General features: G+C 39.3%; 2 protein-coding genes across 4 annotated transcripts in view; one reads left to right on the forward strand and one right to left on the reverse strand.

The window, feature by feature from the left end:
- The window catches only part of LOC143288468 (uncharacterized), a 35,962-nt gene extending 24,834 nt beyond the window's left edge, over window positions 1-11,128 (forward strand). For 2 of the 3 annotated variants that reach the window (XM_076596991.1, XM_076596990.1), the window contains one exon: window positions 1,210-11,128. In XM_076596991.1, coding sequence (XP_076453106.1) covers window positions 1,210-1,548 — 339 coding nt within the window. In that variant the 3' untranslated portion in view covers window positions 1,549-11,128. The remainder of the gene's footprint in view (window positions 1-1,209) is intronic. The other variant, XR_013056110.1, reaches the window with a different exon arrangement.
- LOC143288469 (uncharacterized) lies at window positions 4,105-25,864 on the reverse strand. Its single transcript, XM_076596992.1, has 4 exons — window positions 25,818-25,864; window positions 21,421-21,922; window positions 14,584-14,744; window positions 4,105-10,119 (listed from the first exon to the last, which is right to left on the reverse strand). The coding sequence occupies exons 2-4, from the start codon at window positions 21,820-21,822 to the stop codon at window positions 9,987-9,989; spliced, it is 696 nt and encodes a 231-aa protein (XP_076453107.1). The 5' UTR covers window positions 21,823-21,922; window positions 25,818-25,864; the 3' UTR covers window positions 4,105-9,986.
- Window positions 25,865-25,886: the final 22 nt, after the last annotated feature.

Here is a 25,886-nt window from a genome sequence, read left to right on the forward strand (position 1 = left end):
ATGGGATTATGAAAATGTAGATATACTTGAAAAATTAGAATTGAAATTTTAGAACCGCTTGTTCAGACTGAACAGAAATACTATGACCCAAATTGTTTATGGAGAAACTGGTATTTATCCAATTAGTGCGTTAGTGAAAATGAGATTAGCTCAATTTTAGACCAGCTTAGTGATATCAAACACAGAAAAATATTTTGGGAAAATATATTTGATATTACTTGACTTATATCGAAATGGTATTTATTCTTCAAAGTGGATGAGTTGTATCAGACCAATTTTAATAGAAGCAGGGTATGACTGTGTTTGGGATGCTCAATTCTTCTTGGAGAGGGAATCTTTCTGCAAGAATGTCAACATTGCTTTCAGAGGTAGTTTTCAAAATCTATGGAGACATGCTCTAGAGGCGAGTAGTAAATGTTTGTTTTATCAAAATTTCAAAAGTGAATTTGGTAGAGAAAAATATACAAGTCAAATGCCGGATAATTATGTTATCAGCTTCTTCAGATTTCAAAGTAGTAATCATAAGCTGGAAATAGAAACAGGGAGACACAAAGGCATACCACAAGAGTTACGGCTTTGTAAGGTTCGTAACATGTCTGTGATTGGGGATGAGTTTCATTTTATAATGGAATGTCCCAATTATGATCAGTTGCGAAATAAATATGTTCCTAAAAAATATTTGTCTCTAAAATCGGTTTTTAATTTTTGTAATATGCTCAAAGGAGGCAAAAAAGTCATTTTAGCTGTGAGATTGATGATTAGATTTGCAAATGTTGTCTAGCTATACTTTTGGAGTTAAAAGACATTTGTGTTTTCTCAACTTTAATGTGACATTGTTGCGTATTTGGAAATGTTTGTTCTGGGCATGAAAAGATTATTTTGTAGTAATCCTCCATAGTCCAGTAGGAGTGGAAGGATAATTAAAACTTGAAACTTGGCCAGGAAGTATTGTGCTAAGCAAATTCTGTTTCAAGCATTTTCAAAATAAACTGATTTTGCTGCCATGTAATTTAGTTTGTGTGTATATTCCAGTCTATAAATTGTACTGTTTTGTGTTTATTGCTTTGTAATTTTTGTTCAGTCAGTATTTGTCTCCTTTCTTGCCATCAGTAATTTATTTTGCTTATAAGCCATAAATAATGTTCCTGAAACATGAATCCAGCAGTTTCACACACAGACACATGATTACTTGATGTTATTTTGCTGCAGAAATTGGTGGATCTGGAATTCCTGAACCTGACAGGCTGCCATCATCTGACAGACAAGTGCATCAAGTGTCTGGTGACCAACCTGCCATGCCTTACCACCGTTGGTTTCAGTCTCAACAAGGGCATCACTGAGGCTGGCATCATTCACCTGCTGAGTGAAGCTCCAGCCTTAAGGAAGCTGGATGTTTATGGACTCAGAACATCAGAGGAAGCTAAGCAGATCATTGATCAGATAAGAAGTGAACGGAAAATTGTAGTGATCATGAGTGGACTGGAAGAGAAAGATGAGAATGGAGTAATAAAACGAATAGCACCCACATACCAGAAGGGGATGATGTAGTTAGGTGACAGATATTACCAGTCATTTGAAGGGATGATGTAGTTAGGTGACAGATATTACCAGTGATTTGAAGGGATGATGTAGTTAGGTGACAGATAGTATCAGTCATTTAATGGGATGATGTAGTTAGGTGACAGATATTATCAGTCATTTGAAGGGATGATGTAGTTAGGTGACAGATATTATCAGTCATTTAAGGGGATGATGTAGTTAGGTGACAGATATTATCAGTCATTTAAGGGGATGATGTAGTTAGGTGACAGATATTATCAGTCATTTAAGGGGATAATGTAGTTAGGTGACAGATATTATCAGTCGTTTAAGGGGATCATGTAGTTAGGTGACAGATATTATCAGTCATTTAAGGGGATGATGTAGTTAGGTGACAGATAGTATCAGTCATTTAATGGGATGATGTAGTTAGGTGACAGATATTACCAGTCATTTGAAGGGATGATGTAGTTAGGTGACAGATATTATCAGTCATTTAAGGGGATGATGTAGTTAGGTGACAGATAGTATCAGTCATTTAATGGGATGATATAGTTAGGTGACAGATATTACCAGTCATTTAAGGGGATGATGTAGTTAGGTGACAGATATTACCAGTCGTTTAAGGGGATGATGTAGTTAGGTGACAGATATTACCAGTCATTTGAAGGGATGATGTAGTTAGGTGACAGATAGTATCAGTCATTTAATGGGATGATGTAGTCAGGTGACAGATATTACCAGTCATTTGAAGGGATGATGTAGTTAGGTGACAGATATTATCAGTCATTTAATGGGATGATGTAGTTAGGTGACAGATATTACCAGTCATTTGAAGGGATGATGTAGTTAGGTGACAGATATTATCAGTCATTTGAAGGGTTGATGTAGTTAGGTGACAGATATTATCAGTCATTTGAAGGGTTGATGTAGTTAGGTGACAGATATTACCAGTCATTTGAAGGGATGATGTAGTTAGGTGACAGATATTATCAGTCATTTAAGGGGATGATGTAGTTAGGTGACAGATATTATCAGTCATTTGAAGGGTTGATGTAGTTAGGTGACAGATATTACCAGTCATTTGAAGGGATGATGTAGTTAGGTGACAGATATTATCAGTCATTTAAGGGGATGATGTAGTTAGGTGACAGATATTATCAGTCATTTAAGGGGATGATGTAGTTAGGTGACAGATATTACCAGTTATTTGAAGGGATGATGTAGTTAGGTGACAGATAGTATCAGTCATTTAAGGGGATGATGTAGTTAGGTGACAGATATTATCAGTCATTTAACCTTCGCCGGACGGTGTGGGTCCATGTGGACCCAGAACGGTCTTTAAATGCCGATATCTCATATATTTATAGATGTTTTTCAATGAAATTTTAGATATGCTCCAAACACACAAATCCCCTCCTTGTCCTAAAATTTCGAAAATACGGGTCAAAATTTCAAAAAGTAATTAAAGGTGACATTTTAACTAGTCACTGATGACGGTGTGGGTCCGTGTGCACCCATGGCTCGCAAAGAGGGAAAACTGTGTTTACCCCTCCGCAGACGACGTGGGTCCGTGTGGACCCATGGCTCGCAAAGAAGGAAAACTGTGTTTTCCCTTCCGCAAACGGTGTGGGTCCGTGTGGACCCATGGCTCGCAAAGAAAGAAAACTGTGTTTACCCTTCCGCAAACGGTGTGGGTCCGTGTGGACCCATGTCTCGCAAAGAAGGAAAACTGTAACCCTTGGCTACAGAGGGCGACAATGGGGAGGTCTGTAGGACCCCTCTTTGCATGCTGGAGAGAGAAACTGAAACCGATACTGGCACTTCTGAAAGTAACAAGTTCTGATGAAGCGGCAGGTTTTTCCCACTTTCTCTGCTTGCTACGAGTATCTCTCATGGAGGCTGGACAGTCACTCTGATACCGTCATGGACAGACCCAACATTTTTGAAGCCCTTGTCACCTGCGCTGACGCAGAGGAAGACCGTAATTTTGGTGAGTATATCAACATTTTGAGTTAGAATTTAAACCACTTGACTATTTATTAGGGGAAATAAGGTTGATGGGTCGGGGGTTTGGTGAGTGCAGAAATAGCTTGTATCTATGGTTTGTATCTGTCTCTGTCTCAGTTCAAGTTGCATCTCAAAGCTAGCCAAAACTAATCAATAACGTAAAAAGGCTTGAAGAATACAATCACAGAGGTGTACTCACACAGTAGTTCATGCGTTCACAGGTGCCGATAGAGGAGTGGATAGGGGGATTAACGTATGTGCTTTATAAAAACCAATGAAACCCACTGTTTTGCTTCCTATCCACAGAAGATTTTGGTATGAATGCCTACTTTCACTTTCAATTGTTGTATGTGTGTATGTTTGCCTGTAGTCTAAGTATGTGTCTGGGGAGACAAGGGGTGGGGGGGGGGGGGGGGTCTTTCTCTCTCTCTGTTTTGGTGCTCTAGTGTTTATGGGTTAATTGTTTACAAGTGCTTACATGTGTCTGCATTTTTGTTGCTTGTCATTTTTAGTTGCGAATGCTTACAATGTTGCCCGGGTTTTTTTGATGACAGGGTGTGTGTGTGTGTGTGTGTGTGTGTGTGTGTGTGTGTAAAACATAACTGCAAATTTATGGAATCATATCTGACTATATTGTACCTATCTCTTCTTTTTTTGGTTACTACAGATGAGCAAAGAACACGGATTGCCAGTTCCCAGGACCACGAACATGAAAGTGGCGATGACTAGTGACGAAGAATTTCTTCCACCTGAGCCTGATGCAGAGTCCCCTAGTGATGATGAACCAGATTTTTGAAAAAGATGAAGAAGAAGTATTTTCTCAGTCAGGTGAGGAGCAAGAAGTGCCACCAGATTCCAACACATATACAGCAAAGGACGGAACAAGATGGAGCAAAGTTCCAGTGACCGGAAAAAGAAAGACACCGTCTAAGAACATTTTCAAGTGTCCCCCTAGTCAGGTCCCTGGAACCCAAAATGTGCATGACCCGTATGATACATACAAACTGTTTATTTCAGACAAAATCATTAAAGACACTGTCCGTTTCACAAATTTGTATGGACAAAATCAGTACCAGGAAAAATGGCAAGATTGTGACGATGTTGAGATTGAGGCCTTGATTGGCGTGTTGCTTTTTTGGGGGGTCAAAAAGCAGAACATGCTTTCCACCAGCGAAATTTGGGATCAGGAATATGGGGTCAGTCTTGTAAGAGCAGCCATGAGTAGGGACAGATTCAAAATCCTCATGTGTTGTCTGAGATTTGATGACAAATCCACAAGATCAAACAGAAGAGCAAAAGATTCATTTGCCCCTGTCAGAGACGTTTGGGACGAATTCAACAAAAACCTTAGTACCTATCACATTGCTGGGCCCCTTCTAACTGTGGATGAGCAGCTTGTGCCTTTTTAAGTTTTAGAGGCAGGTGCAATTTCATCCAGTACCTACCCAGCAAGCCCGATCACTATGGCATAAAGGTGTTTTGGGTTGCTGACTCAGCCAATAATTTCCCTCTCTTGGGAATTCCATACCTTGGCCGGCCCCTCGGCTAGGACAGACAGGTGAATCTTGGAAGGAACATTGCCCTTCAGCTGGCAACTCCATTCTTCAAGAGTGGAAGAAATTTTCCTGTGATAATTATTTCACAGATTTGGCTTTGGCCGAGGGCTGTCAAAACAATGGCCTGACAGTTGTAGGGACAGTCAGATCCAACAAAAGGTTTCTACCCTACCCTTTCAAAAGCAACAGAAACCTCCCACTTCACGGCAGCGAGTTTGCTTACAATAAGACTGTCACCCTTGTTAATTACCAGGGGAAGAGAAGGAAGAACACCGTTCTCCACAGCTCAATGCATGACGAAGGGATGGAGAAGCCAGGGGCCCCCAAGCAGAAGCCTGAGATTTTTCTTTTTTACAATCAGACAAAGGGGGCCGTAGACTCTCTAGATAAGCTTGCCCATGCTTATACCTCAAAAAGAATTTCCAAACGCTGGCCATTTGTCATGTTTGCCAACATCATTGATCTTACTACAGTGGCTGCACGCTGTGTCTGGTCAATCAAATTTGAAGATGATTCTCTTGCAAAGAAAGATGCACAGAGTGCATTCATCCAATGCATCAGTAAAAGCCTGATGTTGCCACACATGAAGCGCCGTCTCATGCACACAAACATGCACCGGGGCACTCTTGATCTGATAAAACGTTCAATCAAGAGGATTGAGCTTGAGTCAGAAGGGCACAAAATGCCAAGAGCAAAAACGGTCAGGCAAGACAAGTCTGAGACAGTAAGATCACGTGAAGCTGCCAGCACATTGCACAAGAGGCAAGCCAGTTCTGATCCTGGAACATCAAGTGAAGCTGCCCCCACACAGCGCAAGAAAGCATGCTGCTTTTTCTGCTCATGGAAGACTGATCGAAAAGTGAGACAGAGGTGCCAGAAATGCAGTCAGTATGTTTGTCCTGACCACATGCAAATTCTTTGCCCTTCCTGTGCGTGCTCAAAGTAAAAACGCTGAACTTGTCAGATCATGAGAATTCTAAAATGTATACATGTTCTTCAGCTATACCAAATGCAGTAAAGATATGGTATTTGGCTCTTACACAATGTCATGACCTAACATGATTCTTGCTTGTTGAGATCTTTTTGTGTGTGTGTGTTTCTTACAACTGCTTGGTGTTCTTGATGTTTTGATCTTGCTTGTATTTTTATGTTTCTTTTTTTCTTGCTGCTTGAAGCCTAATTGCCTTAGAAATATAGTCTGCATTTCAGGTAACATTCCTTAGCGTCACACATACAGACAGTATGGCCTCCCTTGTCAACAGAGCTTGCACGACCATCTTCTGTCTGGTGTAAACACATATCTCGGAAACTTGATCATCAACCATTGATCTGCAAGGATGATGTGGAGAAATGTTTCGTTTGTGGACAGCATTGAGCTGCAGTTCCATGGGAATGTAATGACACAGACATTGGACTTGGGAGACGTGGACAATGATGGGGGAAATGAGCTGGTTGTGGGTAACATTGATGGAGACCTGGCTGTCTTTAAAGGAGACAGCAGTGTACCTCTGAAGAAGGCCAGCAATCTTGGAATGATCACTTGTGTTCCGAGTTGGTGATGTTCTCAACATTTTATGGGGAGTGATGGCCTAGAGGTAACGCGTCCGCCTAGGAAGCGAGAGAATCTGAGCGCGCTGGTTCGAATCACGGCTCAGCCGCCGATATTTTCTCCCCCTCCACTAGACCTTGAGTGGTGGTCTGGACGCTAGTCATTCGGATGAGACGATAAACCGAGGTCCCGTGTGCAGCATGCACTTAGCGCACGTAAAAGAACCCACGGCAACAAAAGGGTTGTTCCTGGCAAAATTCTGTAGAAAAATCCACTGCGATAGGAAAAACCAATAAAACTGCACGCAGGAAAAATACCAAAAAAATGGGTGGCGCTGTAGCATAGCGACGCGCTCTCCGTGGGGAGAGCAGCCCGAATTTCACACAGAGAAATCTGTTGTGATAAAAAGAAATACAAATACAAATACAAATACATGCAACATATACACATACAGTTTACCCACACACACACACATACTAACACACAAATTCTGCTGTGATGGAAGCATAAGCGCCACTGTCCGCCATTGTTGCAGGATGGAGCAGTATTTTGAGAACTTCGCCAAAATCGGATTAAAATAACCCTCTTTATAGACATGGGTCCACCTGGACCCACACCGTCTTCGGAGGGATGAACACAAAATTTCCTTCTATGACGGCCATGGGTCCACATGGACCCACACCATCTGTGGAAGGGTGGACATGATTTTCCCTCTTTGAGGGACATGGGTCCACACGGACCCTCACCATTTTCCGTGTATAGTCAATAGCACCGTCCGGCGAAGGTTAAGGGGATGATGTAGTTAGGTGACAGATAATATCAGTCATTCAAGTGGATGATGTATTTAGGTGACAGATGTTATCAGTCATTTTATTTGACATCCCAGTGCCAAAGACACGTCATTGTACACCTTTTTTTCGGGGAGGGAGAGGGGCTGGGAGGAGGGGGGTGGAGAGGGATTGGGCGGTTGGGAAGGGGAGGGGCCAATGACAGTAATGTTTTGCAATTGTGATAAAGTAACTCTGCAGCAGGAAAGGAAGGGTGACATGCAAGAGACTAAGTATTCATAGTAACTTTTAAAAGTGAGGATCATTTTGACCCCAAGGTGTTCTGAGGTTCATTCGGTGGTGAACTAAATTTTAGGGTCAAACTTTGAATTTCAAATTTCAATTTCCCCATACTGTTTCCTGAGGAACACTATGAGGAAAGGGAAGGGAGGGGGGGGGGGGAGGAAAGTGATGTGCATGGAGTTAGGATTATTTATTTTGTTTAAAAATAGGAGAAAAAAAAACTGAGATGGCTTGAAGACTAATGGTCTAAAAATCTTACCAAATTGTGTAATTATTGTATTCGGTCATTTGTGCTACATGTTCAATGTTATAAATAATGTAGCTTCTCTATCAACACTGTGATATTGTAAATATGGAGACAATTTATTGTGTGTGCAAATGTCAATTTATGTATAGAATTTGATATGGTTCAATTGTAGTTTATTTTTCATTATTGTTGGGCCTTTAAGCCTAATTGAGGCTGATGTCCAAGAGATAGTTGTTCAGTACAGAAAGAGGAAAAATTTCTTTTGAAAATTGGTCTTAAGAAATTCTGAAAACATAGAAAATCATGTGTGGGTAATTGTGTGTTCAGAGTTTAACATCTGTGTTTTACTTTTGTTTTATCATTATTGATGTTTGATTTGTTTTGTTTTGTTTTGATATTGTGTCGAGCACTCTCTAGTGCCCATCATTGTGGTGTGGTGCCATCAGTGGCCAGATGTTTCCTCCTTTCTGTACATGCAACCTCTGGCTAAACCAGCCACTCTGGGGAGATAGACATGGGGTGCCAGTATATCTGATGTCCACTATAGCCGACACATGGAGTATAGCAGCCACTTTAGGCTTTGTGGACGTTATATCCGGTGTCTCAAAATATTACAGAAATATTCCGGTATATCCAATGTTCTCAGACAATAGGCACTGTATGCATATGCATACTGTGTATTTTGATATAGAAAATAGTTTCCTATGCTTGCTGTGGTGTGTGTTTGGAGTGTGTGTGTGTGTGTGTGTGTGTGTTTAACATTTCTCATTCTCATGAAATCCTGGCTATAGAGTGTTATTTATACTTTACTGAACATTGGGCCTACTTGCATTTTGTAAAGTTATGTGTGTACATGTGTAAATTTCAATGCAATGTTTTCCAGTGGTGGTTGTGATGCACAGAGAGAGAGAGAGAGAGAGAGAGAGAGAGAGAGAGAGAGAGAGATTTTTCTCAACTGTGTTATGTGGCAAATTTTGTTAAGATATTGAAAAACACAAAGGACACAACCATATCAACAATGAAAACACAACAATAAAATACATCTAACCATCACAATGTTTATAAACACAAAGTTCTATAAGAAAGAATGAATACATTATCATGATCGTTGTTGTTTCCCCCATTTCTCGTTTCTTTTTCTCTCTCTCATTTTTCTCATAAATTTGGAAAAGACAAGAAACCAACTCCAACTCCGATGACAAAGGAAATATTTTTGATAAAAATAAAGGGGACGTCCCTTATTTCTCACACAATTGAGAGAAAATGTGGAAGGGGAATGACCATGATTTCTTGCAATCCCATGATTTCTCTCAAATCATGGGCGTACATCCTCATTTCTTTACAAAAGTGTGGAACACCACCCAGTCCATTTGTATTTTCTGGCATGTACGCTTTGTGTGTGTGTGTGTGTTGAGAGAAGGTGTGGGATTGCCTTATGAAGAGTTGTGACCTTCTGCACCAGCTTTAAACCATGCAGCAATTTTGGTGTACATGTGTGTGTAATTTTATGTATCTATGTGAATTGCTTTGAGCCCCTTTCAGAGACTGGATGCAATATTAATTCATATTAACTGATTAAGTGGCATGGTGTCCTTGTGGTAATGTGTCTGCCTAGGAAGCCAGAGAATCAGGGTGCACTAGACCTTAAGTAGTGGTCTGGACGCTAGCCATTCAGATGAGATGATAAACCAAGGTCCTGAGTGCAGTATGCACTTAGCACATATAAAAGAACCCATGTGTTATGACTTGTGGCATTCATTTGTGAGCGTGTTCGTCTCCCTTCCCCTCCTCTCCCTTTCACCTCTCCCTTTCTCCCTCCTTCTATCTCCCCCTTTTCGCACTATCTTGTGTGCTCAGTTCAGTTCCGAACTAATGCACATGAATCTGTTGTGATGTGTGTCTGACATGTCCAAATTCCTTCTCATCCCGAACTCTTGAGATGAGTTCGGGGTTAACGTCGTTTTGAAGGAAGGGTTTTGCTTGGCCTTTGGTGCTGAGCGCTGGTAGGAGAAGGGTCACCATGCCAGCAAGTGAGCTGTTGGGTGCCCTCTTGGACAGTCGTGGGGTTCGATTCCTGTGTGACCCCCTTCTTCCTCTGTGTGGGTCTGTGTTCTGTGTTTTCTCCTGGGCCAGTGGTGTGCCTGATTCCTGGTGACAGGTGAGGGGGGAGTTGTATAGTTAGTTTGTCCTCGTGGTGTTAGTGTTGTAACTTGTGACATTTGTTTGCATTTTGGGATTGTTTTAACGAAAATCTTTTAAATCCATTAGTCTTTTATGTCTAGATATTTTGTGGGGAATCAATAAAGTTATGTTAAGTGTGTGTTATTTTGACATGTATTCAGCTCGAGTTATTGTCTCAAACTTATTTTCTTTACAATGAAAACTGTCTAGATTTTCGAAAACATTTTTGTATCGTGATACAGAGATTTAATATTGCCTATTTGGGTTTTGTTTCTGGAGAAACCAGTAAGGTAAATATTGACTGTCATTTAGGGTTACTTATAATGGCTCTTTCAGTTTGTGTGTGGCGTAACTCTTTATCGGAGAAACCATAACAGTTCATGCACATTTGGCATTGGTAGTTTTTTGTGTGGAAGCAACAGCATCAATATCCACTTACTCACCTACTTAGTGTAATATGTATTGCTTAAGGATAAGGGGGGGGGGGGTACTCTTTCATAACGTGTTAGAGCATAGTCTACAGAGACATGGGAGTCTTGTTACAGATTTGTTCCCTGTGAATTTTTCCTGTGGGTTTCCCCGGTCTGCCACCCCGACAGAACTCCAGGATTCGCCTCTACAGTGGTCATCATTCCCCTTCAGCCCTGTCCATTCCAAATTCCCTTCCACTCCTTTCCCCGACCTCATATTTCCAACGTCCTCACCCACAGTCCCTCATCCCATTCACCCTCTCTGATTCTGCAGTCATGTGACTAAAGCCAGTTCAGTGACACTGGCCTTCAACGGACGAGCTTGAGTTAGGTTCAAGTGAACTGACATTTTTTCGTGTAGATCTGTGCTGCCTTTACAAGGGAATAGTGTCGTGGTCATGCTGCTATGGTGTAACCAAAGGAGAGTGTTGTTGTAGCAAAGTGTTGAAATTTGTGTGTCTGGACCAGGGTATTCAAAGTGCACAACAGTAAAGAATTGAGCTGAATTATCTGTCTGTGTTTTGTGTTGTTGAGGTGTTAGTCTGGGAAGGTGGGGGGGGGCGGGGGGGGTGTTCACGGGCAACCCCTTATGGGTTGTGACACCATGGCACACAAATGGGTTGTTCCTGGCAAAATTCTGCAGAAAACTCCAATTTGCCAATTTGTTTGGAAAACAAAACAAACATGGGTGGTGCTGCACAGTAGTGACGCACTCTATAAGGGGGAAGCTACCCAAATTTCACACAGAGAATTCTTTTGTGACAAAAAGTAATAGTTATTCTTTTTTCAACAGTTCAAGGAGGGATAGCAAAGACAAAGTTCATTGTGCTGATTAAAAGATGATTATTACTTTTCTGGATGCAAAGGTTGCAACCATGCTAAATTACACATATTTACATGCTTTTCGTTATCTGAACCAAAATTTTGAAGAACATGTCAGATTTTCATTTACCCAACTGTAACCTTCATGGTAATTCTGGGTTGTATTGTAAGATATTTGTGATAATATATAAGAGGGAAGACATGAGTTCCATGCCTGCAGAAGTGAAAAGTTGTCTGCAAGGGAGCTGTTCTGAATTCCAACAGCTGCTAGAGTGGTTCAATGGCACTGGCTGAGTGACAGAAAGCTCCCCATCTGGATGTCCATGCTTTACCAGCAGAGAAAATTATCATTTTCTCTTCACCTCCACATCAACACCTCCTTCATGCTGTCAGCTGATTAATGCCACCTGTAAAACCTCCCTATGAGGGAACAGGAGTTCTGTCAGTTATAAATTGTATCCCCATTTTCTGGAAATTCTATGCTTCAAATTTCCTCTTTTATGTCACTTTCTTTCTGGTTTCTTCATTTCTTATAATATTTTTTCTGGTCTTTTTTCAGAATTTTATAATTTTGCAATGTATTAATACTATTATGTTTTTGTTTTTTTTGCACCTTGGACATGAACACAGTTTTTTACAATTCTGTTCAGAGCTGTGATTCCTGCCTTAGATTCTGTATCAAACAGTAATAGCAAAGGTTAATACACTTTCAGTGACAGCTCTGTAGAAATCAGCCATGGTTTCTTCTTAAATTCTGAACTCTTTGAGGTGCCAAAGAAAGTACAGGTACTGTTGTGCTTTCTTTACAATTCTTTACAATTGTTTTTCTGTATTTTTCTCCCATTTCAAATCATTAGAAATGACCAGTCTGAGAAATTTTAATTCATTAATATCTCTACTTGCTTGTCTTTTAATGACAAGTGGTAAGGGGTCAGACTTGGTCTTCCAAGTCTTCCTGAAATATGAAATTAGTTCATAAGTACTTGGACAATTTGCGTCCATGTTCATGAAACATACATTTATCACAGGACCAAAGATTGTTTCAATCCAGGTTGTCTGAGAGGTGGACTGCAATGGAGATGGATCAGTAACAGTATGGGGAAGCATCCACCTGAACAGCAGAACGCTCCTCTTCCCATTCATGGCTATCTCATTCACAAAAGGAACAGTACTGAGATCTTGCATACCTTCAACCTGCCCACCACTGAGGCAAAGGACCACTTTGCTGGATGATAATGTTACTTCTCACATTTTAGTATCACAGCCTTCCCTCAATAACAGGGGATCCCAAGAATGAACTGGCTCACTTGTTTTCCTGATTTCAAACCTATTGTGCACATCTGAGATGCTATTGGGTGAAGTGTTGCTGACAACAACTCTAAACCTACTGATGTGAGCTATAACTCATCCTTTCCTTGCCACAGGAGTGGCAGAATATCTATCAACAGACTGACAGGAACATGGTCCCCTCCATGCCTCATTGCGGCACCTAATGTCTTGGTACCAACTGTGGCCATACTTCTACAAACCGTCTATTTTGTTGTTGCTCAAAAACATTTGAATCATTCATGACTTACCTGAAAATCTTTATGTGATGTGGCACATAAAGCCATTACTGGAGATTTCCACATCTGCCTATCTTGTTCTCTCTTACCTGCCTCCCCCCAAATAAAGCTGTTTCTCTTCATTTGTTTTTGACTCACTTGTGTAAACTAAGTGAGTCTATGTTTTAACCCGGTGTTTGGTTGTCTGTGTGTGTGTGTGTGTCTGTGTGTCCGTGGTAAACTTTAACATTGACATTTTCTCTGCAAATACTTTGTCAGTTGACACCAAATTAGGCATAAAAATAGGAAAAATTCAGTTCTTTCCAGTCATCTTGTTTAAAACAATATTGCACCTCTGGGATGGGCACCAAAAAAAAAGAAAAAAAAAGAAGCCTAATTACATGCAAAACTGCATTTACTGTTATATTTATATTTTTTGTATTCTCTTGGCACTTTGATCTGATATTCTGACCCAACAACAAGAGCAGTCATTATTATCATTTTTTGTTCAAACAGGAACTTCTTTTGCTAAGCATGGAAGTTTTATTTATTTTGCAAACATTTTGGTGCAGATAGTATAAAAGGGAAATTACTCTGTAATTAATGCTAGGGGACTTAATTTGCTTTAAACTGAACTTTCTCATCTTGAACATTACATTTTGAAATTATACTCAATACATAAAAAGCTTGGATTTTTTTTTTTTTTAAGTGTATCATGAAGGCCTCTTTGTTCTGCACCATGTCTCCCTTTTCCCGTCTGTTGTTTTGTGAAGGGTTTCTTTTGGAAGGGCATCTGTTGGTGTTCTAAGAGTGTGTCCTGCCCGAAAAGTTTTCTTTACATGACTGATGGTGATGTCCAGCATGGAGGGTCTTTTCTGGATTTAAATGTTTGAGGGGCTTGGCAGCAGTTTTGGATCATTTCAAATTTATTGCAGATGCTCTCAGTGCTTTTCCAGGTTTCTGATCCATACAAGTGTGAACTGAACAGTTGGATATTGGTTTTTGTGCTGGTCTTCTAGATCTTCCAGACTGACATGAAGGTAAATGAACTCTTGTGCATCCTCTATGTTCTCTACATTTTGACTAGCTTGTCAGGCGTTTGCTTTATTCTAAGCTGTTTGGTCTTCTTTGCACTAATCTTGAGCTCAAGACATCTAGCAGCAGAAGTGAGGTATTCTGCTTTTGTCTGGGAGTCTGCTTAATGATAGGAGAGAAGGCTGATATCAACAGTGAAGTCCAGGTACTTGAACAAACTTGTAAGAGTCAACCCGATTCCTCTTCCACCTGAATGCATCACAATTTAATTTTCTTTAAAATTTCAGTGAACAATGGAATGAAATTTGTGTTATGAGGTATTTTACCTCTGGATTTTACTGTTTGTATTTTTGACTGCACTGTGAATGTGTCTCTTGACCTGCAACTAGTGTCATTACTGTTGAAGTGTATTAACACAAACCTACACAGATGCACACACAGGTCTCATTCCCTTTTAAGACATCTATATTCAGATACAAATCCCAGCATCAGTTACAAAATGCAATCATGTCTGTCAGTCAATTCCTTCTCTCTCTTTGAAAGCCTTCTTCAATTCTAACCTGATCTTGTTCTTTTTCTTCTTTTCCTTCCGTTGAAATGAAGCTTCCTCTTGACACAGAGCCAGAAAGCTGCTTGAACCATTCAGGTGAAGATCTATTCTCTCTTGGAGTCTTTCTCGAGCTCTCCGGCGGTTCTGTTGTAGAGACCTTGTTTCGTGACACTGTAAAACATTTTAAAAACAAATTAACGTGCAGGGATCCCACGTATATGAGTCTGTGTCATATGAGGACATTGAAGGTTCAGTCCCATACAATTATACTAGAAAGCATCACAGTATTCGAACAAATCCATATACGCTACACCACATCTGCAAAGCAGATGCCTGACCAGAAGTATAACCCAACGTGGTGAGGCCTTGAGGTAAAAAAAAAAAGAAAAAAAAAAAGGGGTTGGGGGTTGGGGGGGTACATAAATAAATGGATAAGTCATCAAATTAATGAATAAATAAATTAGAATGAATAATAAATGTAAAAATAAAATGAAAAAAAAGTAATCAAACAGATAGAGATCTGAAATGAAATATAGAAAAAAAGAGAAGACAATAAAAAACAAAACAAAAAAACAAACAAATAAAGGTAAATAAACACATGCACGCACGCACATGTACATGCATACACACACAAATGTGCGCAACAAATTTGCAACAAATATGCAGTTTCACAGATATGAAAGCATAAATGTACACAGGCCCACCACTACATATAAAAGCACACATGCCGCAACACATAAAAACACACACACATACACACATTCCCCATTTCTCACGTTACCCCCTGACACCTCCTCGCCCACACACATTCACACACATTCCTATGTATCGCAGCTTCTACTGCACACACACATACACACACATGCACATACACACACACATTCATAATCCCCCTCACACACATACAAAACATGCATATATTCATAAACTGTGTAACCCCCATAATAACCACAGTAGACATGCACACACCCCCAACCCCAATCCTACATATTGCAGCTCCCACCCACAGGCACAGAGCTTTCCTGACGCGCACGCACACACACATTTACATATCAACCTCATAAAAAAGCTTGATTTAAAAAGGCTATTTGACTTATAACTGCTTTCGTTCACATGTACAAAAATGCTGATGGTTTGTAAATGAAAATTTATGTTTGAGTCCGCTGAAGAATATTTTTTGCTTATATTTCACACTATTATTTTTTTCCACTGAACATATCTGCTGCTCCATGTAAATCATTTAGTGGTACTGTTCAACAGAAGATCCTCAACAAATTGAGGGAAAAGATATCTGCAAAGTATCAAAGCTGGTACTATCAATTCACAATTTGTCATGGTGTGGTATATTTAAAAAGAAAAAAAAAGAGAGAGATATATACATATGTGTGTGTGTGTGTGTGTGTACAAGCACTCACTAGAATACACAGACCATTATAGCTCACTCATTCATACAAATACCTTCCATAATTTTTTCTTTCTGTTTTTTACTTAAAAAAAAAAAAAAAAAAAAATCAACAACTTTTTTTTTCCCTGAAACTTTTCATTCCCAAAGAATACTTTCCACAGTCCCCAATTTTATTCTATGATCTTATTTCTGAAATTTGATTTAATCTTTTTTACCAAGACTGTTCAGTTTTTCCAAACCTTCAGATTATTTTGACAGAGATGCTTCTTCTACGGGATATTAATTTGGCTGAATCGCAAGTCTTCTTTGACATGATCTTTATGGTGACAATATCTTACTGAAAGTGACAGATGAAATTCAGAATCAGAGATTAAAGGTCAAGGTCACAACATGGTATATGATAGGGAATATTTTTGAGTGCAAGAAAAAGGTCTTCCACATAATTTTCAGCAAACTTGGTACAATGATTGGTCAAGGTGAAAACAAAACCATGAAAAGAAACAAGGTCAAAGGTCAAGGTAACATAATGGCTTACTGGGAAAATGTAAAAGCATAACAGATTTTGGTTTTATTCAGTTTTCATTCAACATGCTCTACCATATGGTCATTTGCTTTGGCCAGAACATCGATGTTTTGTAAATTGTGAAGTCAAAGGCCAAGGTTACATTGGGGTGTCTTTTTGCCAGATTATCCATTTTGCAGTGTAAACAAAGTGTGTCTATGTTATAACCTGGTGTTCGGTTGTCCATGTGTGTGTGTATGTGTGTGTGTGTGTGTGTGTCCATGATAAACTTTAACAAATTCATTTTCTCTGAAAATACTTTGTCTGCCAATATCTTTTTAATTTTATTTTTATTATCAAACGTAGTAGGAAAAAAATCTTCACAGTCATACCAATAAATAGGTTGTAAGTCTTCAGAATTTCAGATATTCACAGTGAACTGGACTCCAGTGATCCAGATCCTGATGTTCACATGGGTACCTTCAATGGTGTCCCCTTCACTGCTTTTACATGAGTCTCTGAGAACACAATCTGTGAGTTGTTTGATCAGTACCCACTTAGATGCTGTAGTCTGGATACTTTGCTTGCCGATCTATTCAAACTGTGTTCAAATGGTCTTCTTCCAGTTATCACACAGATTGTAAACATCTGTGTGTGTACAGGTTCTTTTCCTGAAGATTTTAAACATGCCCCTACTCAAGAAACCGAGTCTTGACACAAAAATCTTTAAAAAAAACAACAACTACAGACCTGTTTCAAATTTGCCCTTTCTGTCAAAATAACTTGTAAGAGTTGTTCATTAACTCCTCAGTCATTTATCATCCAATGACCTCCTTGAGGTGTTTCAATCTGCATACAGACAGAATCACAGTACAGAGACAGCCCTCTTACACATATATATCCAACACATTATTGTCCTGTGCAGACAACAGAGATGTTTCAGTTCTATGTCTGCTTATCTGTCTGCAGCCTTTGACACAATAGTAAATATATCATGATATTCTTCTCAACCGTCTCAATCATATTTTTGGAATATAGCACAGCTCTTTATTTGTTTAAATCTTACCTCTCCGATTGCACTCAGATGGTTTTCATTTCCAGTTCTCATTTTGAATCCAGGCTTCTTCCTGTTTGATATGGTGTTCCCCAAGGCTCAGTTCTTGGTCCGATATTATTTAGTCTGTATACTCAACCACTGTCTGGCATTATCAGACAACATCAATGTGATTGTCACGAGTTTGCAGATGACATCCAACTCACTAAAGCTTCTTCCCCAAATTCTTTTGCCATCCTCCGCAAAAACACAGAGATGTGCACTGTTCCTGCGAAGGAGTGGATGCTGACAAACAAGCTTAAACTTAATGACGTCAAGACGAAAGCCATACTTACAATCAATCAATCAATCAAAAACACTTTATTAATCCACATGGAAATTAAGTTGTGCAATCACAGGCTCATTGTAAACACTGGCATAAAATCATGCGCAACATAAGAAGAGATTAAAACTAGTCAAATAAGAATTCCCAATAGCTGACGATATACTACACCCCCCTCCCCCCCCCCCCTACACACACACACACATACTCATGTTAAGACAATAGGGTATTGCACAACAATATTAACAAATGAAAACATCCAACAAAAAAAAAAAAAGGGTATAAGATTACTAAAAATGACATGCGCGCACGCACGCACACACACCCACACACACACACATGCACACACACACACACACACGTTAAGACCATAAGGTATTGTACAACAATACATAAATAAAAACATCAAGGGAATAAATCGTATATATAAGTAAAATGCACACACACACACACACACACACTCACACACACACAAACAACGTATGCATGCACATAACATATGTCACGCCAATAAGATTAGAACATTAACATTAAGATACATGAAATCCAAGTAAAATAAGAAAATATTTAAAAATCACTTCCGATCACACACACACACAAATGCTTGCTTGCCCGTGCTCACCCGCTCAGTCCCACATGCACGCATAATGTCTGCTCCCATACACTCGTCTGCTGGTGAAGTTCAGGTGTTGCTGTGGCGAGGGGGCTTGGGGGGTGGGAGCGTTCACTTAGTGTATTGGATGTTTTGATTGTGTGCGCGAATGGCTGTAGGAATAAATGAATTAATGTATCGAGATGTTCTTGCGCGTGGAGCTCTAAACCTACCACTTATGTCTGACCTTCTGCTATTAATGTCATCATGTAGTGGGTGTCTTACGTCGGTCAAAATTGTTATTAGTCTGTCAGTCAGTTTTCTATTGTGCATGTCGCTAAAGGTGTCTTGTCTTATACCCACCACCCCACCCGCTTTCCTAATGACTTTTTCCAACCTGTCTTTGTCATGTTTGGTCAGGTTTCCCCCCCAGCACACGGCTCCGTATGTTAAAACACTACAGACAACAGATGTGTAAAACATTTGGAGCATCTGCTTGCAAGTATAAAAAGGCTAATACAGGTAAAACTCCACAAAACACTAAAAAGCACGAGCCTGCAAAAACACCGTGTCGCCACTGAGCGCAGCGCCACCTCAGGTTCTAAGTCTGCACAAAGTTACATTTCCAACCATACCATGACTGTCTGCAATGCTGCTATCAACTTTCAAAATTCTGTCAGAAACATTGTGCATTTTTTTTTATTCAGCTGTGTCCACGCACGATCATATTAGTAATTTATGTAAAACTGCAAACTTCCAACTGAGAAAAATCCATACCATTCAACCATATCTAACTACTGAAGCAACCGCGCAGCTTGTTTGTTCCTTGATCCTAAGTGGCATTGGCTACTGCAATTCACTACTTGCTGGTCTGCCTTCTGATTTCTTGTCACGCCTTCAGAGGATTTTGAACAATGCTGCAAGAATCATTTTCAGAACGCTAAAGTAACATCATATTACCCCACTTATACATCATCTTCATTGGTTTCCGATCCAGTACAGGATTCAATACAGAATTACCATATTAGCTTTTTGCCATTTTGAAGGATCTCTCCCTTCTTGCTTACCTGCTGTCCTTTATACATTCACCCTTTCCTGTTCTTTCAGGTCTTCTGCTGAAAAGCTCCTTTGAGTCCCCCAAACCTCTTCATAGACATTTGGCCAAATTGTCTTTTTCTGTATCAAACACCTTCTGTCTGGAATTCTCTTCCTCTGGATCTCCGTCACTTATCAATGATGTCCTCTTTCAAAACAAACTTGAAAACCCATCATTTCAAACAGGCCGTTGCGTAACAAGAAGCACAGCTGTTTGTCTGCATTCCTCCTCCTCCTACCCACCCCACTTTGCCGTCTACTTAGGTCATCATAATAGTGTGTGTGTGTCTGTGGGTGGATGTTTGTGTGTGTGTGTGGGCGTGTGTGCATGTGTGCAAGCATGTGTGTATGTGTGTAGGGTATTTTTGTCGTGTGTGTGTGTGTGTGTGTGTGTGTGTGTGTTTTCATACCTGCAATATGAGGAGTTCGTATTATACTCCCAGTTTGGTTAAATATACTTACCATGTCAAACTGATGCAAACCAGGCCTATCTGTTTGCTCTTCTCAGCCAAATTTTTTCGCGGCAACTTAGTGATACAACATCTTGCCACTAGACCGCTGTCTGCTAGCCATATGACACCAAATTGTAGTATTGTCTTAGTGTAAAGATACACATGTATATATATGTGTGTTGTTTTTTTCATGTGCTGAGGTATGTTATAATGCACAATTGTATATGTTTTGTTTCATGTTCGGTGCTTAGAGCCCATTACACAGGGAGTTTGCGCCATAAGTACTATCTATTATTATTATGATTTATTATTGATTAAGCCATATTCCTGGATCATTAACGGGCTATTTTATTGAGGCACAATCCGGAATCCAAAAACACCATACTACCGCTTCCCAGTTTCCAGAATGTAGGCTATGGTTGGTAAGAAGATAGCATGACACTGTTTTTCTTGTTCGCAATTAAAAGAAATACAATTCGTGGACAAAACACATACAGTGACTCTAATTACACAATCGACCTGTTTGCTGCATATAAATATTCTAAAGTGGATACTGAATTAGTTAACTGGAGTGAGCATAAAAGAAAAATTGAATCGAAGGCTTCTTTCAGTTTCGGTCAGCCTGCTGTGGTTTGTACAGCAAACATGTTGCGGTGTGCCTGAGGTGATGTCAATGTCTCCTTTACCACCCATTTAAAAGAATTTCTTAAATAATCGAGATATAAAAATGAAATAAAAACATGATGTAAATGGTGTTATTATATCAATACTGATTTAACTGGAATGAACATACAAGAAAAATTGAACTGATCATTTCTTTCAGTTTCTGTCAACCTATTTACTGAAAACTGGTTTGTGCAGATACATGTTGCAGTGTGCCTGAGGCGATGTCAACATCTCCTTTATTACTAAATGAAAAGAATTTCTTAGAAAATCAAGATATATTAAGAAAACATGATTTAGATGGTGTTATTACCTTGAATACAATACATTCCTAAATAAAAAGCTCCCATAGCTTTAAATAGAGTGACATAAGATACACTGAAGCGTTGTGGATAAGACTATTTGCTTCTGAGCAGAACATGCCTGGTTCGATCCCGCTAGCATGCCTGTTTTTCTTTCTTTTTTTTCAAAGCTTACCAATATTTAATACAGAACCCATTTCAATGATTTTTAAAGAAAATCTATCTTCTTCTTCTCATGATTCCTTTACTGGATACAGTGTGTATCACAAGTGAGTCTTGAAGGCCTTGCCTATCTTGTTATCTTTTTAGTAGCTATGTAATCTGGTTGTAGCTTTTTAAAGTTGATATACGTTTCTACAAGGAATGTTTTCTGGATTATTCAAAGAATTTTACAGGTAAACATCAAACAAAGTGTATTGCACATAGAAAAAAATCATAATAATGAAGTTGAAAATCTAACCTTGACAACAATGCCTGTCGGTACATGTTTGAGCACCACACAGTTGGCTGTCTGGTTGACTGACTGGCCCCCTGGACCACTGCCTCTCACAAAGTCCTCCTCCAGCTCCTCTTCCTTCAGTTTATGGAATGGGTAGTCCTTCTTGGACACATAGCTTCTCTTTCCAACACTGTCACTGCCTTTTTTGTTTAAAGTCAACAGGAGGGTCCATGTATTCAACTCACTATCTGTACCAACAATTTTGTGCCTCATAGACTGCCTCCTTTGAGCTGATGAAATCAGGCATTTCTGGTTTATCAAAGGTACAAAATATGTGTTGTCTGGCAATTTCAAGGCAAGCTGTGGTGAGACAGTTCTGTACAATAAATGTTTACAAAGGAAAGCAGCAACCTGTTTTATCATTTTGAAAGAAAAACTAATCTCTCATTTTAACAAGCAAAATTCAGATATAAAATAAACTGCTCTATGGATAAGATTAGGATGTCTGTCTTGTTCTCTGAACCTGCAACAATGAAACCAATTCATACATGGTCCGAAAAACCAAAAACCAAAAAACAAACAGAATTCAATACATCAGTTCATAAGAAAGCAACAATTTCATGAACAATTCATTTTTATCATGATTATGTATCTTAAGAAATACATGAAGAAACAATAATAATAATAATGGACACTAATGATATGGCACGCTGTCCAGATATCTGCTCTAGGTGCTTTACAAAACACTTTGTTTTAAGCATAACACATTACATTGTTGTTATGTATACACACCAAAATGTGACAAGCAACCTACATACACATACACACACTGCATACACACACAACCACATGTGTCAGTGAGCAAACATACAAACACACACAAACACACATTCATTTAATGCATGTGTATGTGTGCACACACACACACATAGTCAAGCACACCACATGCAAAGGAGTGGACCTGCCACAACGAAACCCACTGCTGAGGGAAGTGGTGAGTTTTGAGACCATATCTGAAAGAGGTGAGGGAGTCAGAATGTCGGAGGCCAGCAGGCAGTCTGTTCCACATCTTTGGCGATTGAAAAGAAAATGATCAATGTCCATAGGTCTTACTTCTGATGTGAGATATCCTCAGAAGTTGAGTATCAGAGGAAGAATGGAGCTGGTAAGACAGAGTGTAAATATGGAAGAGCTCAGAAAGATACCCTGGGCCAGATCTGCTTATTGCAGAAAAAGTTGATAGCTTATGGTCTATTTGATCAGAAGCAAGCAACTAGTGGAGAGACTGAAGGAGAGGAGAAAAATGGTCAGATTTAGAAGCTCTGCTATTCTGAACTTGTTGAAGTCTGTCTAATACATATTTGGGGAGGCCAGCCAAAAAAGAGAATTGCAATAACCCAATTTTGAGAGAACAAAAGAGCATATAAGTGTTTTGGTTGCATCAGTAGAGAAGTAGTGGCATCTGATTCTACATAGTTTCAGACAGGCAACTTGACAGATATTAGAAGTGTGCTGTTGGATGAAAAGAGACTGAATGAGGATTACACCAAGACTGTGGACAGATAAAGATTGTGAAACTGGTGTACTAATAATTAAAACAGTGTCAGGAAAGGAAATATGTGAATGAAACTTTTATGGACAGGCTGTAATACATTCAGTCTTATCATTCAGTTGCAGCTTATTGAGAGTCACCCAGTTGTTTAGGTCTGCAATGTACTCCTGTTTCTGAATCACCAGTGCATCAATTTCAGCTATGAAGGCTGACTGATAAAGTAGAGTTTCATCAGTGAAAGTTTCAAAGTTTCATGCAACACTGCATGATGACATGACATCCAACACAGGAGCTGCAAACAACACAAAAAGAAGGGACCTAGGACGGACCCCTGTGGGACACCATATCTCAAGGCAGATACAATGGAGTGTCTACCATTTACACACACTTTCTGTGTATAACCTGACAGGTAAAACATGATCCATACTATGGCAGTGTCATGAATACCAAAGGAAATTTTAAGTCTGTTCAAGAGGATAGAGTGGTCAATAGTGTCAAAGGCTGCTGACAAGTAAAAGAGCAAGAACAGATATTTTATCATCATCAAATCCAGAAAGCAAATCGCTGACTATTCTAAGAAGAGCTGTTTTGCAGCTATCACCATGTCTATAAGGTGACTGGTGAGAAGTAAGTAAATGATTTTGTTTCAGGTGAGCTGAGAGCTGAGACAACACAATCGTTGCTATCAATTTTGATAAAAAATGACAGATTTGAGACAGGCCAATCATTTTTCAAACAATTATGATCCAAAGATGGCTTCTTGAAGAGTGGACATATAACAGTTTTACGCTTTTTTGTCACAACAGGTTTCTCTGTGTGAATTTTGGGCTGCTCTCTCCAGGGAGAGCGCGTTGCTACGCTGAGAGCACCACCCCTTCTTTTTTCTTTTCCTGCTTGCAGTTTTTTTTAAACCACATAAATAAGAACTAAAGCCTTGCATTGTCATGTACAGGGATCATTCCCTCAGGCCTCTCTGCTAAGATTGACCGTGACATATCTCAGGGTCAGGAATTCCTGAGGTGATAGAGCTGGAACCTGGCCTTCTATCACTTTAAAGAGTGTGACAAGCCTTTGTTTTTTCCTTCGCTCTTGTAGTGTGGGCAAACCTTGCTCCTGGAGCATCCGGATGACAAACATCCTAGGTCTTGTGACTTATAATCCCTCTTTTATGAAGCGTGCCGCCTGCCTCTGCACTCGCTCAAGTCTGTTCTGATCTTTTGTCAAGTATGGGTTCCAAACAGTGGCTCCGTAGTCTAGGACAGATCGAACGAGCGAAATGTAGACTGTACGGCAGCACTCTTGAGGACAGCTGCCCAAGTTTCGTTGGAGGAATCCGAGTGTGGAAGCTTGCCTTCTTGCAGATTTTTGTGATATGTGTGGACCATTTTAAGTCTGCAGAAATCTGTATTCCCAGGTAGGGATTTTGATCCACATTGGATGATTTCCCCATCAAGTTTGTAGTAGAAGGACGAGCGGTGTTTGGTTGGAAGATCATTATCCGACTTTTTAGTAGTAGTAGTAGTAGTAGTAGTATAGGGACTGGCAAGTCATCTGCCTACACCTCTCGGCCATTTTATGTCCCCAGCGAATCTTCATCTTCACTTCTTCCATTTTATTTTATTTATTTATTTTCTTCTTTTGCTTGTTGTTGGGCGGGGTACACAAGTACACTTCTGTAAGAAACTTTGTTTTATTCACCATAATCAAAAAAGTTTTCTTTTAAGATGGTGTTGGTGTCAAGGAGATTTTTGAACGTATTTTGTGCAAGTTTAACTTTGGTTGGTAGTGCATTCCATGTTTGTACAATTCGGTTAGCCAATGAATATTTTCTAATGTCGGTGTTGCAGTGTACTAAACAAATTTTCTTTACTGAATATTTTCTAATGTCAGTGTTGCAGTGGACTAAACAAATTTTCTTTACTGAGTTCCTTGTACTATCATAGTCCGACATTCTAAAGATATGTCTTGCATTTACATCATTTATGTTAATATCTTATAAGTTTCAATAAAATCTCCTCTTACTCTTCTACCTTTTAGTGAGTGTAGATTTAAGTATGTAAGTCTTTGTTGATAACTCATATTCTTGCATTCTTTTAATAATTTCGTTGCTCTTCTTTGGGCCCTTTCTATTGCTACAGATTGCCTCTGAAGGTATGGGTGCCACACAATATTACCATATTTTACATGCGATCAAACTAATGCTTTATATAGATTGAGAAATATATCTTTATCTAAGTAATTGAAGGTTCTCTTAATTACACCAATCATTTGATTGGCTTTATAAAAAAGTTTATTTATAATATCAATATGTGTATCAAAGGATAGTTTATTGTCAAACATTATTCCTAGGTCTTTCTCACTATGGCATTTCTCAATATTCTGTGTCGTGTTTTCTATTTTCATATGGTAATTGTTATTTGGATTTTTTTTCCCTATGTGCATTACTTTACACTTTGAAACATCAAAATAAATGTTCCATTTGTCAGACCATTCTTGAATGTAAATAAGTTTGTAATGTGAGATTGTTGTGTGCATCACCGTGAATTTTTGTGTCATCTGCAAAAAAATTACACATACTTTGTATACAATCAAGAAGATCGTTTATATATATTGTGAAAAGTACTGGTCCAAGAATACTGCCCTGTGGAATACCAGTACCACTGATAACGTTTGCACAAGTTGACTTTTCTTCTCCTATCTTTACTACCTGTTAAGAAGCTTCTTGTCCAGTTCAGTAAGTTACCAGTAACATTTACGAAGGCTTAAAGACTGTTTCTCAGTTAACTAGGTCATCGAATTACTGCACCCCCTTGAACTTGACAATTAACGGAGATTCTGACATTTTCTTGACAAGGTTTCTTCTTACCTGCGGTGCAAAGTTCCAACCAAAACAAGCATGTGTTTGGAAATAATCTCCCTTGTTAGTTTCATTTCC

The sequence above is a fragment of the Babylonia areolata genome, chromosome 12 (genome assembly GCF_041734735.1).
Source record: "Babylonia areolata isolate BAREFJ2019XMU chromosome 12, ASM4173473v1, whole genome shotgun sequence".
Taxonomy (NCBI): domain Eukaryota; kingdom Metazoa; phylum Mollusca; class Gastropoda; order Neogastropoda; family Buccinidae; genus Babylonia; species Babylonia areolata.

Bases quoted from the DNA above. Each gene is read 5' to 3' on its own strand.
- LOC143288469 (XM_076596992.1), bottom strand. From the start codon at position 21,822: ATGATAAAACAGGTTGCTGCTTTCCTTTGTAAACATTTATTGTACAGA. The intron at 14,745-21,420 runs GTTAGATTTTCA...AATGTTTTACAG, and splicing joins CGACAGGCATTGTTGTCAAG to TGTCACGAAACAAGGTCTCT. The intron at 10,120-14,583 runs GTTAGAATTGAA...ACCTGTCACCAG, and splicing joins AAGAAAAAGAACAAGATCAG to GAATCAGGCACACCACTGGC.